General features: G+C 44.1%; 1 protein-coding gene across 1 annotated transcript in view; it reads left to right on the plus strand.

Moving 5' to 3' along the window:
• CPS1 (carbamoyl-phosphate synthase 1) overlaps positions 1-14,183 on the plus strand; it is a 119,526-nt gene that overhangs the window by 84,073 nt on the left and 21,270 nt on the right. The window contains exons 26-31 of the mRNA XM_024204905.2: positions 3,336-3,530; positions 4,326-4,393; positions 6,803-6,878; positions 11,950-12,027; positions 13,077-13,184; positions 13,889-13,978. Of these exons, the coding sequence (XP_024060673.2) occupies positions 3,336-3,530; positions 4,326-4,393; positions 6,803-6,878; positions 11,950-12,027; positions 13,077-13,184; positions 13,889-13,978 (615 nt within the window). The remainder of the gene's footprint in view (positions 1-3,335; positions 3,531-4,325; positions 4,394-6,802; positions 6,879-11,949; positions 12,028-13,076; positions 13,185-13,888; positions 13,979-14,183) is intronic.

Below are 14,183 nucleotides of genomic sequence, written 5' to 3' on the forward strand. Positions count from 1 at the left end.
CCACAGGGCAGTGAAGCTCTGGCAGTGTGCACTTCAGTGTGTCCCAGCCAGGCGAGTTCCAGGTGGGCTCGTCCAATCGCTGGAGTCTGTGCTACCACAGCTTCGCTGCTCCAGTCCCCGAGCAAGCTAGATTAAAGCTAGCTCAGATATGTCTCCATGACCTGCAGTCACACCCCATGACTGCCGCGGAGACATACCCTAACAGTTACCGTTTGGAGTACTGTAATTTTAACCATGAATGTATGGGATTTTCTATTGGAAATGTAGATGGCAGACAATGATTTAAAACAAATATTCCTGCCCCCAGATTTATTGGGTTCTCGTTTCCAGCAGAGCTTCTACCTCTTTTTAATACCTGGCTGTTTAAGGGTCTCTTCCTATCCTTTTTCAGTTTACTATTCCATATTTCAGATTATTCCAAAGCAATTCATAAAACTAAAGGAGGCTTTTTGGTAGTTTTAATGGTCTAAATTTGTTTTCAAGCTCCGTGAAAAAGAAAACCCAACTCTGTTACTAATGGCGTTAAAAACAGGGGGGAAATGAAAAGAGATTTTATTATAAACAGGATAAAATTTTCATGAAATTATGGAATGAGCACATACCTTTAAAATATGTACTATCCAAGTTCTTAGTCAGTTCACTTTAGAATTAAAATACAGGTCTGTCACATCTTATGCACATTTAACATGCGCGATTTCAGCTTTACGCGGTCGGCAAAAACAAAAAACAAAAAAAGAGAGAAAAATAACAATTTTAATACTGTACTTGTAGTGCGGGTGATTCCGCCCGCCATTGAACTCAATGTAATTTTGACTATACGCGGTTTTCGCTTTACGCGCTAACCGCGGAACGGAACCCCCGCGTAAGATGAGACCCACCTGTATCACTGATGATAAATTGGTATGTAACAAAGCCTACTGTCCTTCACTCGCGATGGTCTGCAGTACAGTGTTATTCTTAGCTGGTCAGTGCAATATTCTTTTAGTGGGCATAGCCCTCGTAACATACAACAGTATTCTCAGTGGCTTATCACTGAGGGTTAACTCCCAACTCATACTTCTTACGGGGGTGGAACTCCTATGACCTCTGCCAGCTGCTTGGACAGCCCATCTTCTCCACCGCTCTTGGAGTCCAAGATACCATCCCGTATAGGCAGTATTGCAGTGTTGTGTTTTTATAGATGAGATGTGTATGCCAGTCCACTGGCCGCAAATGGAGATATGCTGAGTGAGGGCATATGTACATGAGCACTTACGCGAGGCAAGCTGTGGTGTAAATCTACTATGCTCCAGCATACCACGCGCTAAGTGTGCGTATGGGCCCCGCTGATGCCCACTACGTCAGGGCACACCAGGAAACTTTTCGTGCATATCAGCAGAGTCCCCACGGATGCCTAGTACATGGCATGCTGAAGTGCTGTAGATTTATAGCCCAGCTTGTTGCAGAGTAAGTGCTGGTGTAGGCATGCCCCGAGGCTGTTGTACGGAGAGACAGAAAAGAAACCAAAAAGAGAAGGTTTGATGGAAGGCTGGATGTTAAAACAAATTTAGGATGAATGAATGTGTGTTTCGATCATGCAGTGTAAGCATGGTTTGGCTGGGCGATGAACAGGGGAAATATTGATCCAGTGTATGATGGTAAGGGACTGCTGTGAAGCTGGAGGTGCTTTCTTTTGGATGAGACATATAACCAAGGGCCTTATCACTGCTGGACATTACAAACCCCATGGGACTTTTCATAAGCATGGGGGTGATGAGCTCCAGTGGCTTGCGAAACCTCAAGTTAGATAATTACAGCCTTTCAACCTAACTTTCCTTTGAGATGGGTTTCGCGCCGGCTTAAATTTGTGTGTGTCGGTTTCAAAAACCTTTGATCCCAGAAGTGGCTGCATGTCAGCAATGGATGACGTGATCTCTGTATATAGTTTGCATATTTTTCTACGCGGATTGTAAAAAGCTCTCGTGCCCTTTGAGTTGAAAGGTGCTGGGTAAAGGTGCTATATAATGAATCTATATTAGGGGAGGAAATAACCACATTGCAATTAAGCAGATATAAGCAGGGTTTGTATTATTAAAATTCCACTGGCATTTTATTACCGATTTGTTTTCAGAGCCCCTTCCACACTTGGCATACAAGGCTTCCATCCTCTTTTCCTTTAAATCCCTCATTAAAACGTAGTTCTTCGGCAAAGCCCGTCAACGCTCAGTCATGTCAGGAAAAATGCACTCGCCAATTAAAACAGATTTGATACTCTCAGAGCCAGAACCAACCTCCGGATCATCCTGTGCGTTGTGTGTTTGATTTGTTCTTGCTGTCTGATAGAGGGGGGTCAAATATTGCAAAATGGCGTTTCCAAATGCACACTTGATTCTAAACACTTGTGAATTCAGCCATATTTTGGGCGTGAGTCTCCTTAATGCTGAGCCGCTTTACAAAACTCTGGCAGTGTAAACAGCTTTAAATTAGGCCTAAACGTATTTAATGATCCTTCACTATTACATTTTGTAAATGTAATTTGCACCTACACAATTTTACATGCAATTTCAGGCCCATTATTATTGTGAATATTTTCACAAACATTTTTTGTTCCCAGTTTTTAGGATAATGTCTGTTCTATGTACAGAAACCCACATCTGCATGTGAAAAAGGATATTTATATGCAAATAAGCATATTCATTATTTGTCATTTATTATTCTCCTGTTTAAAAAGTTCAGGTCATCCAATGAGGAAACAAAAAAATACAGTGGGGATTTCCTGTTGTAACCAACAGTGAATAACGAAGAGTCAAAGTACAGAGTTTGCAAATGCCCAGTAGTCTGAAATTTTCATGTGTTGAGTACTCGTGAATATTGAATGCATTAGCAGGAATCAGGATTCACTCACTAATGATTTGTGAATGGGGGAAAAAAAGGCTAAATTTATCCAAATAATTTAACCACATCAGATAATTTGATTGATTCTACTGGCTAGTTAGATAGACTGTGTTATCATTTGTGTTGTCAAGCACTGAGCATGCTGCTAGCACTTATGACAGGCTAGATCCGTGCTTCTCAACCCGCAGCCAGCGGTCACTTGCGGCCCAATCCGCACCCAGCTGCGGCCCATGTGACATCCTCAGGGCCATAACTAGGGCAGGGCCTTTTTTCTTAGGGAAGAGGCACTCCGAATCGTAGTCTGCTTACCGAGGTGTTCCTGGATCAGCCCAGATATGCACAGTCCCTTGCGCAGGGCAGATTCTAAAGTAGCCTCTTAATGGACCTTAAATATCAACAACAGGTAACAAATGGTTAAATGGCTTTATCTCTGACCACCCTTTCCCTCTCTCTGCCCTCAGGAATGTGCTGGCTGCATTATCTCTGTCGGAGGGCAAATCCCCAATAACCTGGCAGTGCCATTGTACAAGAACGGAGTTAAGATCATGGGCACTAACCCTATGCAGATTGACCGAGCAGAAGACCGCTCCGTATTCTCAGCTGTTCTGGATGAGCTGAATGTGGCTCAGGCACCCTGGAAGGCAGTTAGCACGTTGGTACGTTGGGGCGGGGAGTGTGCAAGGGACGGGTTTTTTAGGACTTTCTCCTCAACTGGCATAGCTTACAGGTTCCTTTCGAGTGCTTTAGCGGGCATTGCATCCGGGTTCAGTAAGCACCCTACAGCCAGCATTTGTGAACTGCTTCATCCCCACTTTCTGCTGTGCTGTTGGATGAATTCTTATACTGCAGCCCTGGTCTGGCCAAGCAGTGCCCCGTGGAAGATGGGAGGATGTTGTTGGAGATGAGAGGGGAAGGTGACTTTAAACCACCTTTATATGTCCCTGATCCTGAGGCCAGGGTCAACTCCCTGGCATAAATTAGAGCAACCACAGGGCTGCTCTGACTTACCCTGAGCTGTCTATGCCCCCCCAAAATGTTGTTAAAGCAACTGAGGATTGCCAGGGAATAGGGACTTCTCAACAATTCCCCTTTTCCCTGGACAAACTTTCTGCACTGAGAGCTGGAGGGGTGACATAGCAGATGCTATGGCAGCTCCAAAGCATTTGAGGATTGCTGCCTCGCTGGAGCAACATGAAGAATCCAAAGCAGAGCAGAGGATCCAGCCCTGTAGTTTATCTGGATGGCTTCTTCTCAGCCTACGGTGGGATGCAATCAGATTTTCTCACAATGGTGTATCTGAGTTAGATTGGGAAGCTCTGAAGAAGTAGAACCAAAGAACAACAATTCAAGGCAGGCTGTAGGCTCATATCTGAGTTTTTACTATTTGCCATTGCAGGTATTTTTTTTTTAAATATTCACAGTATGTTTTTTTCCCCCCTCCAACCCTTTAGAAAGAGGCTGTTGAATTTGCAAACTCCGTGGGCTACCCATGTTTGCTGAGACCTTCTTACGTTTTGAGGTAAAGCTTGTCTGTCAGTGCAAATCAAGTTGCATGTGCTATCCGCAAATCCTCTTTGAGAAAGGTGAGAGGTAGGCTAGCATTCCAGGAGACAGACAGAAACCACTGTGCTGAATGCAGCCCTCAGAGAGCTTTCAGGCTTAACAAGTAGAGCACCTGCCAGGATGACAAAAGAATCCAAAAACACTAAACCCCTTGGGCACGGATCAGAGGCAGGACACAGTCCTAATAACATCTGTTTGCTTTAATACTTGTCTTTATGCCTCGGGGCCAAAAGCCGAGTCATCTGTGATATTCCATCTGATATTCCTGGGGATCCTTGGGAGCATTCTGTGGGGCGTGTCCTTATGGTGGAGAAAGAAGTGGTTTGGCATCTGGAAAAGGGTTAGGGTTAGGAATGGGGAACATGTATCCTGCCAGAAATGACAGCCTATCCTTGTATACGATTAGCACCTCTGGGATGCAGCTTCTTGCTTGCAAAAGCTCATTTGTGCATGGTCGTGTTTTATGTCCCTGTATTTTGGCAGCTGCTTGTCTCTAAATAGATATTTTACAACACCAAGCGTTTCCAACAGCTAAACTTTGAAAGAAGTTGCGTCAGCACACATAGAAGTTCTGAGTGATCACTCTTTGGAGGTGAACGCGGCAAGGAGCTTCTTCACTCCTGAGTGGATAGGAAAAGAGAAGTAATTTGCTGGGCACAATTTGCAAGTCTGAATGGAATGGGAGATGGGCTCCTTTTCATAATAAAAAGAGATAAATATCAAGATGAAGGGGCACAATATTCACTTTGAATGGAACAAAAAAATCTTTTTATTAAAAAAAATGAGATTTCATGTTCACTGTATCCTTACAGAAGTGTCCTTTAGAATTTAATACAGGATGATCTTTGTATAGAACTTACACCATTCTATCTATTGCTGGGATAGAATTCTCTGGTAAATTCTGTAGAATGGTTAAATCCTACAGAAAGGATCTCATTCTCTGTTAAATTATCTGGGTTTTTGAGTAAATTCTATATATCCCATTGGTTTCATCCCTATTAAATTCAGTAGAACTTTTCCATTAGGGTAGTTGCAGTACGTGCAGTACACACACGCAACTCATATGAGTATAGCGCAACAGTAGAATGGATAGGCATGGAGAAATTCAATATAGAAAAGATCTACTGGCACATATTGTTGTTCCCTTGATTATATTCCTCAGTTGCTCAATTAAATACAAACAAGGGTCTTAAGATTTGCCAGTTGACTTGGAAAACAAAATATTTAACCTTTAGCTTACTTCAGTATTTGCCTTATACACAGTGGGCCAGAACCTCAGTTGGTTTACATCGGGATAACTCCATTGAAATCTATGAATCTACCCCAATTACAGCAGCTGAGGATCTAACCCAGTAAGAATAGGAGAAAACAAGACAATACTGCAGATACTGAGGTCATTTTATCTATTTATCTTAGGTAAAACTGACAGACTTTTAAGAGCCAGCATTGCAACTCAAATTATAAGGATTTTTTTTACGAAATAGCCTTAAAACGCCTCTTCTCCAAACTTCCTTGAGGATTATACACTAAAGTGAAGGGAAGACTGAGAATTACTGAGCGTGCAACATAGAAAACTCCCAAGCATAAAAACTTTACAATTCTTTAAAGTTTAAACAATTGTTTGAAAGGGAGGCAAATAACTTCTCCTTTCTTCCAGTCCCCTCCTCCCTGTACTGTACTACGGATGGTGAGATTTCAAAGAAAATGTTTGTCAGATAAAGTATTCATTCTCTGATAAACATTCGGGGGAAAGACACAGCGAAACAATTCTCAGCAAAGCACAGCACATTTTTGGTGCACTCCTGCTGTCATAAACATCACCAGCCTATGCAATTCGGGCTCCATGTGACATTGTGGCAGGCAATCGGTTTAGAAGTATCCCTTTTGATAGTGAACGCATAGCTAACATGCACACACGGAAAAAGATCAGAAGCTAGTGGTGAGCTGAGGTGAGAGAGGCTTGGTCCTGAGTGGGAAGCAGTTGCTGAATAGGCATCTCCTAGGACATAAAAAGAGTTTTGCCAACCCTTTAAAACATTGTATCAGAAAGGGGATCTTTGGGGAGGGTTATGCTATACAACCACACTTCTTTTTTGATTCTCCACTCAAGCACTGTTTTTCCTCCAGTGTTTTCTTGAGGTCATTCAGCTTGTTGGGTAAGTACAATAGAGATTCGCTTTGGAGACCAACTCCTCCTTTCCTCCAGCCAAAAGGGGAGCAAGTGGTTTGAGTCAGGGCTATGCTTGGATAGTCTGTAAGAGTCAGGTATTCTGAGAGCGAGCACTCTGATGTCTAGCTTGCTTGGCTGCTTTGAACCACAAAGGAAGCTGACCTGTTCCATTTTATTTGATCTCCTTTCTCTCAGCGGGTCTGCAATGAACGTGGTATTCACAGAAGAGGAGATGAAGAAGTTCTTAGCAGAAGCCACCAGAGTCTCCCAGGTACCAGCCTTTGCCCTATCTGTGCCTTCATGTCTCTTTTCATTCATTATGCTCATTTCATTTGTACTTCCTTCTTCCCTGTCTCTTCCCATGCAGCCTCTTCCCAGCTGTTTGCTTTCTCCTTTGCAGATGAGGCAATTTAAACATAGTTGATGGCACTTGCCCCTTCGCTCCCTTCCCTAAGGTGCAGATTCTGAACATCCGTAGACTGAATAGTAACTTACTCTGCCAGCAGCCTCACTGATGTCCGTGAGGCCACTTGTGGAATATAGTGCTACTCCACGTGAATAGGGATCTGGCCCTTATGGAGGTTGGACACCAAGGTCAAGTGCAAATAGCCATTTATGGTTGGTGCATAAGGAGCCATTATTTAGAGGCGTGCTTTTGTTACATATGCTGAGCATAATATATCGGGGCTGGTACCTCTCCGGCTATCCCATCTGAGGTAGTTATTAGTGAGAGGTGGCTGCAATTTTGATCTTATCTTTTTCTTTTTAATATCTAAATCCTGTCACTTGGCGTCTGTCCACAACTTGGATTTTTAACTGACATCTCATCTACTATTGATTTTTCCCCCCACTCCATTCCTTTAAATGCATAAAACTTTGTAAAGTTTCATGGTGACATTTAACGTCTTCCCATCTCATGTTGTGTATTCTTTTCTTGTGGCACAAGGCAAGTGCTGCTCTCTGCTTAATATATTTATCCTTTGGGATCATCGATCCATAGGGCTTACAATGCCGAAGATGAAAGCTGTTTTTTTTTCCTTTTAAATGCTTTCAAAAGTTAGTTTGGGGTAATTGTTTTTTAATACAGGGAAGAGTTTGATCTCATGTCAGTGAAATTTAGAGGGAGCAGAAAAGTGAAATGGGAGTTATTTCCAAGAGGAATGAGCAGCATACAGCAGGATCTAGCAAACAAAATCCAAGAACTCTGCTTGTTCTGCTCAGTTATTTGTTCTGCTGAGTTTCTGCGTGCCTGACATCATCAGTGTTAATATACAATAGATATTTGGGAGGCTGAGTAAGGGGAAGGATAGGAACATTAAACACCTGTGATATATCCAAAGGTCATCACTGTATAGTAGTCCGCCCTAGTAAGTCTCTAGGTTTGGTCCTGACTCTTTTCCTATGTTACTGTGAGTTGTTTCCTCTTTCCTGCATGGCCTCTGATCTGAGCAAACCTGCCATGCAATAAACACATCACAAATAACTGGGGGTAAAAAAACCCGGCAGTAACTCTTCAGTTATGCAGGATTCTGGCACAGACAAAGCTCATTGCGTTTTGACAAAGTTAGATGTTTTTAAGAGTGATGGGGTTAGGCCTCCAGCAAGGTGAGATGAGACAAGTGATAAGACATTGCTGGTGATAATACCTTTAAAGAAGAAGAGAAGTCTATACAACAATACATAATAATAAGAATACCTAGTACATGTTCATCTGTAGATCTCAAATCACCTTACAAAGCAGGGTGAATATGACTAGCTCCTTTAGAGAAACGAGAAATTCAGCACCAGCTATTCTGAAGAGCTAAGGGCCCGCACCCACAGCTGGAGACAGATTTTCAACATGCCAAGCACCTTAGAGAATGGAGACCAAGGCCCAGCTTTTTAAAGGTATTTAGACATTTGGAGTGCTGAGCTTTGTAACACCTAACTCGTTTAGGAGCCAAAATCTCATTTTCAAAAGAGAAGATTTAGGCAATTAGGAGCCAAAATTTCATTGCCGATCAATGGAGTTATGATACTTTGCACCCGCTGAGGATCTGCTCCTTAGTACACAGAGATTCTTTTGGGAGCTGGGGCTGAAGAATCTTGGCAGTGCTTATTGTATTATATTCATGGGGACAAGGGTGGGGGTTCTTATGCAGTCCCCTGTGATTGTGATTGAGAGGTGTCCCTGCACAATGCTACAGTGGTACTTGCTGTAGTCACTGCTAGTTGGGCTACTGTGATATATCTCCAGTGTTTGAGCCCTATGGCCCTCATCCTGCAAAGACTTAGGCTAGCCCTACGCTGGAAACTTTGAATGGTATAGTAACATCACTGAGGGCCTTATTTCATTCAGGGAAATGGTATAAGCTGCATCTGCACTGGAAGGGTTTGTTGGTATAGCTAGACCATCAAAGCCTTTCTAGCGTAGACAAGGCCACACATGATTGACTTTACACGCCGGGAGTTGTCCTGTTACCGCACACTATCCAACAAAACCTTTCCAAACAGGTACGTGGCCAACCAGCATCACAGCTTGTTCTGATGTTTATCCACATCACTTTCCGTGCGGTTTTTACTTCTTGCATCAGTTTTTCCATAGAAGAGCCTCATCGGGCACTTAGCGTATCAGTAAAGTTCTACGAGTAAACTTCCATCCTCCTCAGAAGCCGTGAGGGGAACTGGAATAAAGTAGGTCCTGTGCACACTTAGAAGCGCTGATGAAAAATGACATCAAGACCAAAAGCCACACGATACAATCTTCTAAATTTATGAAGCACAGTAGCTGGTGGCATTGTCCTTTCCTGGGAATTTACTCTCGCTCCAATAAATATAAGGGATTGTATTTTGTAACGTTTGGACCTGCTATATTTTTGTCCCCAGAGGAGCCTTTTGAGCATCCACAGGATCTCATTTATTGCATTTTATTCTCTAATAAATAACAGGCAGTTAATCGTGGGTGGGACAGGTAAAATGTTGAGACGTAAAGGTGGCCCAAATGCTCCGCTGCAGCAGGAGCTGGAAAGAGCCGGGCTTAGGGAGGAACAGGGGAGGTGCCTTTATCAATCAAAGCCAACAGTACGATTTACGCTGACAAGGTGATCCGCTGTCAGTGTGTACAGCACAGGTGTGGGGGGCTCTTCCTTAGCTAGTCTGCAGTTTGCTCTGTTCTGTTACCACACCCCTGTCCTGTTTATATGCAAAGCCACTGGGCTGGGCTGTCACCTTTATGTGGATTATTATTATTTACACTTCACTTTACAATAACACCGGAGGTTCTCATCAGGATTGAGGCAACATTAGGAGACATGGGGTACAGACAGCTAGAAAGACTTCAGTTAATCTATTTTAGGTGTGTATCTAAACCCCTCCCAGCCTAAGAGGGGTGTTTATTCTCTGAACACCCCTGGGAGGTAGAGCTGTGCTATTATCCCCATTTCACAGATGGAGAATTAAGTGGCTTGCCCAAGCTCACACAGGAAGTCTGTAGCAGAGCAGGGACTTGGAGCCACTCCTCCCAAGACCGAGGCTAGTATCCTAATCACTGGATCGTCCTTCCTCTCTGTCCTGCATGCTCCCTGCCCCAAACTGCAGATGGAAAACTAAGGGTGGTAAAACAAAAAGAGGAAATGGGAGATGGAGAACGAGGGTATCACTGATAGCAACACTTAGTTATGCAGACCAGCTGCATGCATCACTTGATGGTTCTGTATGATTTTATTTTCAATGATTCTATTAGGGAAGTGGTGGAATCTCCTTCCTTAGAGGTTTTTAAGGTCAGGCTTGACAAAGCCCTGGCTGGGATGATTTACTTGGGGATTGGTCCTGCTTTGAGCAGGGGGTTGGACTAGATGACCTCCTGAGGTCTCTTCCAACCCTGATATTCTATGATTCTATTCTATAAGATATGGTTAAACACAGAACTAGAATAGTTATCAGTATTTCCCACTGCCCGTGTACCAGGCCATGAACAGTTGGCAATTTGCCGTAATCATCACAGTAAAATTCAGCTGGGCGGGTTGGATTATGGACTGATCCAGGGAGGGGATGGTACGTGTAGCAGGTGGCATAGAAGAAAGTTGTGGAGATGCTTGTGGAAGAAATGGGAGGTCCAGTGTGGGAGGAGAGGAGCTGTGGAACTGAACTAGTCGGATGAAAGAATGGCTAGGTAAGGAGGGAAAGAGCCGTGAAAGGCCTTAAAAGTAAGGACAAGACACTTGAATTCAATTCATTAGAGAAGGGGGAGCCAGTGAAGGGATGCAGGGAGGGTAATGACATGGCGACGTGACAGGCAGGGGAGATAATCTTAGCAGCTCAGTTTTGAATGGATATGAGAGGGGCGATGTGTGGGTTTCGAGGAGCCCTGGGAGAAGCTACAGTGGCCGAGAGTAGAGGTGGTGGCAGCCTAGACGATAGTGTTGCTGTGTGGACTGCGAGGAAAAACGAGATCTTGGCAATGCTATGACGCAAGGAGAAGCTTAGATGTGTGGGCAAGAGAAAGGGCAGAGTCAAAGATGACACCCCTGTTCGTGTGTGGGAGTGACCTGGAGGGTGGTGGCGTCAGCGGTGGGACCCGGGCTTTGTGCGTGTGAGGAGGCAGGGAGGTGGTGGAAGAGGGTGAGCTGTCTCATATGGAGCAGGTGTGCCAGAGGGTGCAGGGGGCCAGGAGGGAGAAGAAAGTGACTGATACAGGCGAGGGGCTGTGGTGAGAGCCATGGATGAGTAATGGCGGCCCATGTTTAGTGGCAGATCATCAGTGGGGAAAGCTGGGAGTTAGGCAGTGCAGTGGATTCAGCCATGGGATGGGAATTAATTGAAATATGTAACTTAACTGAGTGAGCAAACAATCAGTAGTGCAAAGTCCTCAGTTGTGCAGATACCCAGTTATCCTATGGACCAGTAACCCAAACCAGGAGGAGGTTATGACGTTCTCAGAAGAGGAACGTTAGCCTTGTAGTTAAGACGCAGGTTTGGGTGTCAAGACCCTGGGGGTGAAATCCTGGGTGCACTGGATGGGAGTGTTGCCAACAACTTCATAGGGTCAGGAATTCATCCCTGGGCTGTATTTCTCTTTCTGCCACAAACTTCCGCTTTCACTGTGGTGAGTCACGCAGGGCCCAATCCTGCAAAGGGCTCTGCACCTCTTGTGCTGCACTTATCAACAGACATTCAGCCTGTGCACGGCTGGCTTCTTCATCTCTCTGGGCCTCAGTTTGTTCGCCTCTGAAATGAGGATATTAATACTTCCCTCATGGTGTGGTGTACCCAAGATGTTTCCAATGGCCAAAGGCAGATCACTCCCTCGGGACCAAAAATGCTTCCACATCAAATTTTTATTTTCTGTCTTGTCCTGGTGACAGGAGCACCCAGTTGTACTCACGAAATTCATCGAGGGAGCCCGAGAGGTGGAAATGGATGCTGTTGCCAAGGCTGGAAAAGTAAGAGTTTTGTTTTTTTCTTATATGTAATTTCTCCTATTTTTTGTTTTATTTTATTTTGTTTTTACCCGGGGGCGTGCAAAGCGTGAGCCACCTGGGTTTGATTAACGCCTTGGTAAAAGATGTGGTTTTTGTGCAGTGGTGCATAGAGATGCTTTGTAACTGAGCTGAATAGGGATGAACTGAAAACAAAACTGATTTTTCATGGATATCCAGTCTCCGGAGATTTTCTTGCTCTTCTGCCTTGCGAAGATGGCTACCATTGGTAGTTCTTTTGTCTGCAGTTTCTGTTTTAAGCTTTGCCGTTCTTCCTTTTCTCTGTGCCTTTAGTCTTCCTCGTATGGTGAAAGCGTGAGAGTGAATATATCCAGCATTAGATAACACACATTTCCTATTCAAGGCCTTTGCTTTTCTCTATGGGCTTCTTTAGCATTTCCCTCGGTCTGGCACTCGGTATTCAAAAGCGACAATGCTTCTTGCCAGGCCTGATCCAGTGTCCGCTGGAGTCAATAAACGAACTCCTTTTGGGCTTTAGATTGGGACCTAAAACAGGAACATTGGATTTACTGTGACAGATCAGACCATTGGTCCATTAAGTCCATTATCCTCCCTCCAGCAATGATCAATACATGCTGCTTCAGAAGGAAGTGAAACAAATCCACAACACAGCCACCCCTGTGTAGAAATGATGCACATGGGGAGGGGTAGGAGGGAATTGCCTCCTCCGGACCACACAAACAACCAGATGATATCCTGAAGCAGGAGATTTGCTTTTCCTTAACGTTACTGCAGCTTGCAGCGCTACAGTACAGAAGTTAGTAATGGCCATATTTTCATCCACGTAGTCCTTTTTGATGTCCTGCATCAGTAATCACTCCTGCTAAATTCGCTTTAAGTGCCTGGAAAATTCAATTTTTGTTTTGTTTCCCCATCTCTTTTAATCTCTCCCCATGGGCTTGTGCAGGACTCTTCTTTGTAGTGGACCTAGAGGTGAGTATGTAGCTGGGCATGTTAGACTGGATGATCAATGGCTCTTTTTCTTTGCACAGGTCGTCTCACATGCTATCTCTGAGCATGTGGAGGATGCGGGAGTTCACTCTGGAGATGCCACCCTGATGTTGCCCACGCAGACTATTAGCCAAGGAGCCTTGGAGAAAGTGAGTGTGTCACTAACATTGAATACGCAGATCAGAAAGTAAAGACCCAGAATCACATTTCCTCTTCCTTAGAAGATACTTATATATTCAGGAACATTTAAGCAAGTAATGGTACTTAAATTACAAAAATTTCCAGAAACTTGCTCCTCACAATGGTCCATAATATGGAGCTGAGGTATATAAACCCCTTTATTAAACTTGTGGGACATTGTGTATTAGGCTAGGACATGAGATGGTGGCTCCTTTACCAGTTTATTCCAGTGTACTATAGGTACAGATACTGTTGATCTGTGATAACACAAGTATATTGCTAAATGGCTTTTGGGAAAACCTCAGGGCAAAGCACTTCTTTCAAACTGTAACATACACACTATTGAAACCCATTACAACATGGGCAGTTATCTTCAGTTGATAAGAAATGTGAACCACCCCTTCCTACGCTATAGGGTGTAACGTTCAGGGAGTCACCATCCAACATGTAGAGATTAAATGTGGGAGACTCCATTTTCATTCCCATCACCTGGAGGGGACATTCTGGCTCTGGATTCCTCAGGCAAATAGGACAGAAATAATCTCCAAAAGATGTTACTGGTTGTGAGGATGATGGAAAAGAGGATATGGTTGAGTAACTCAAAGGTTTAGGAAAGCCACATTTGAGCTGATCTGTTTGTAATAAATAACATTATGCTGTCTATTTTTTGTAGGTGAAAATTATCACCAAAAAGATTGCACGTGCCTTTTCCATCTCTGGCCCATTCAATGTTCAGTTCCTGGTCAGAGGAAACGATGTCTTGGTAAGAACTCCCACCGCTGTTTAGGAGGAGACTATTCAAAGCGGTTTCAGTTTGTGTCCCACCAGTGCTCCCTTTCTCTGTGCGCGCCCCAAAGCAGAGGGGCTAAGCCAATTGCAACCAGGGCCAGCTCCAGGCACCAGCTTCTCAAGCAGGTGCTTGGGGCGGCCGTTCCGGACAGGGGCGGCAGTTCCAGGTATTCGGCGGC

This window comes from Terrapene carolina, unplaced genomic scaffold (assembly GCF_002925995.2).
Source record: "Terrapene carolina triunguis isolate 2854851 unplaced genomic scaffold, T_m_triunguis-2.0 Scaffold62, whole genome shotgun sequence".
NCBI lineage: Eukaryota > Metazoa > Chordata > Testudines > Emydidae > Terrapene > Terrapene triunguis.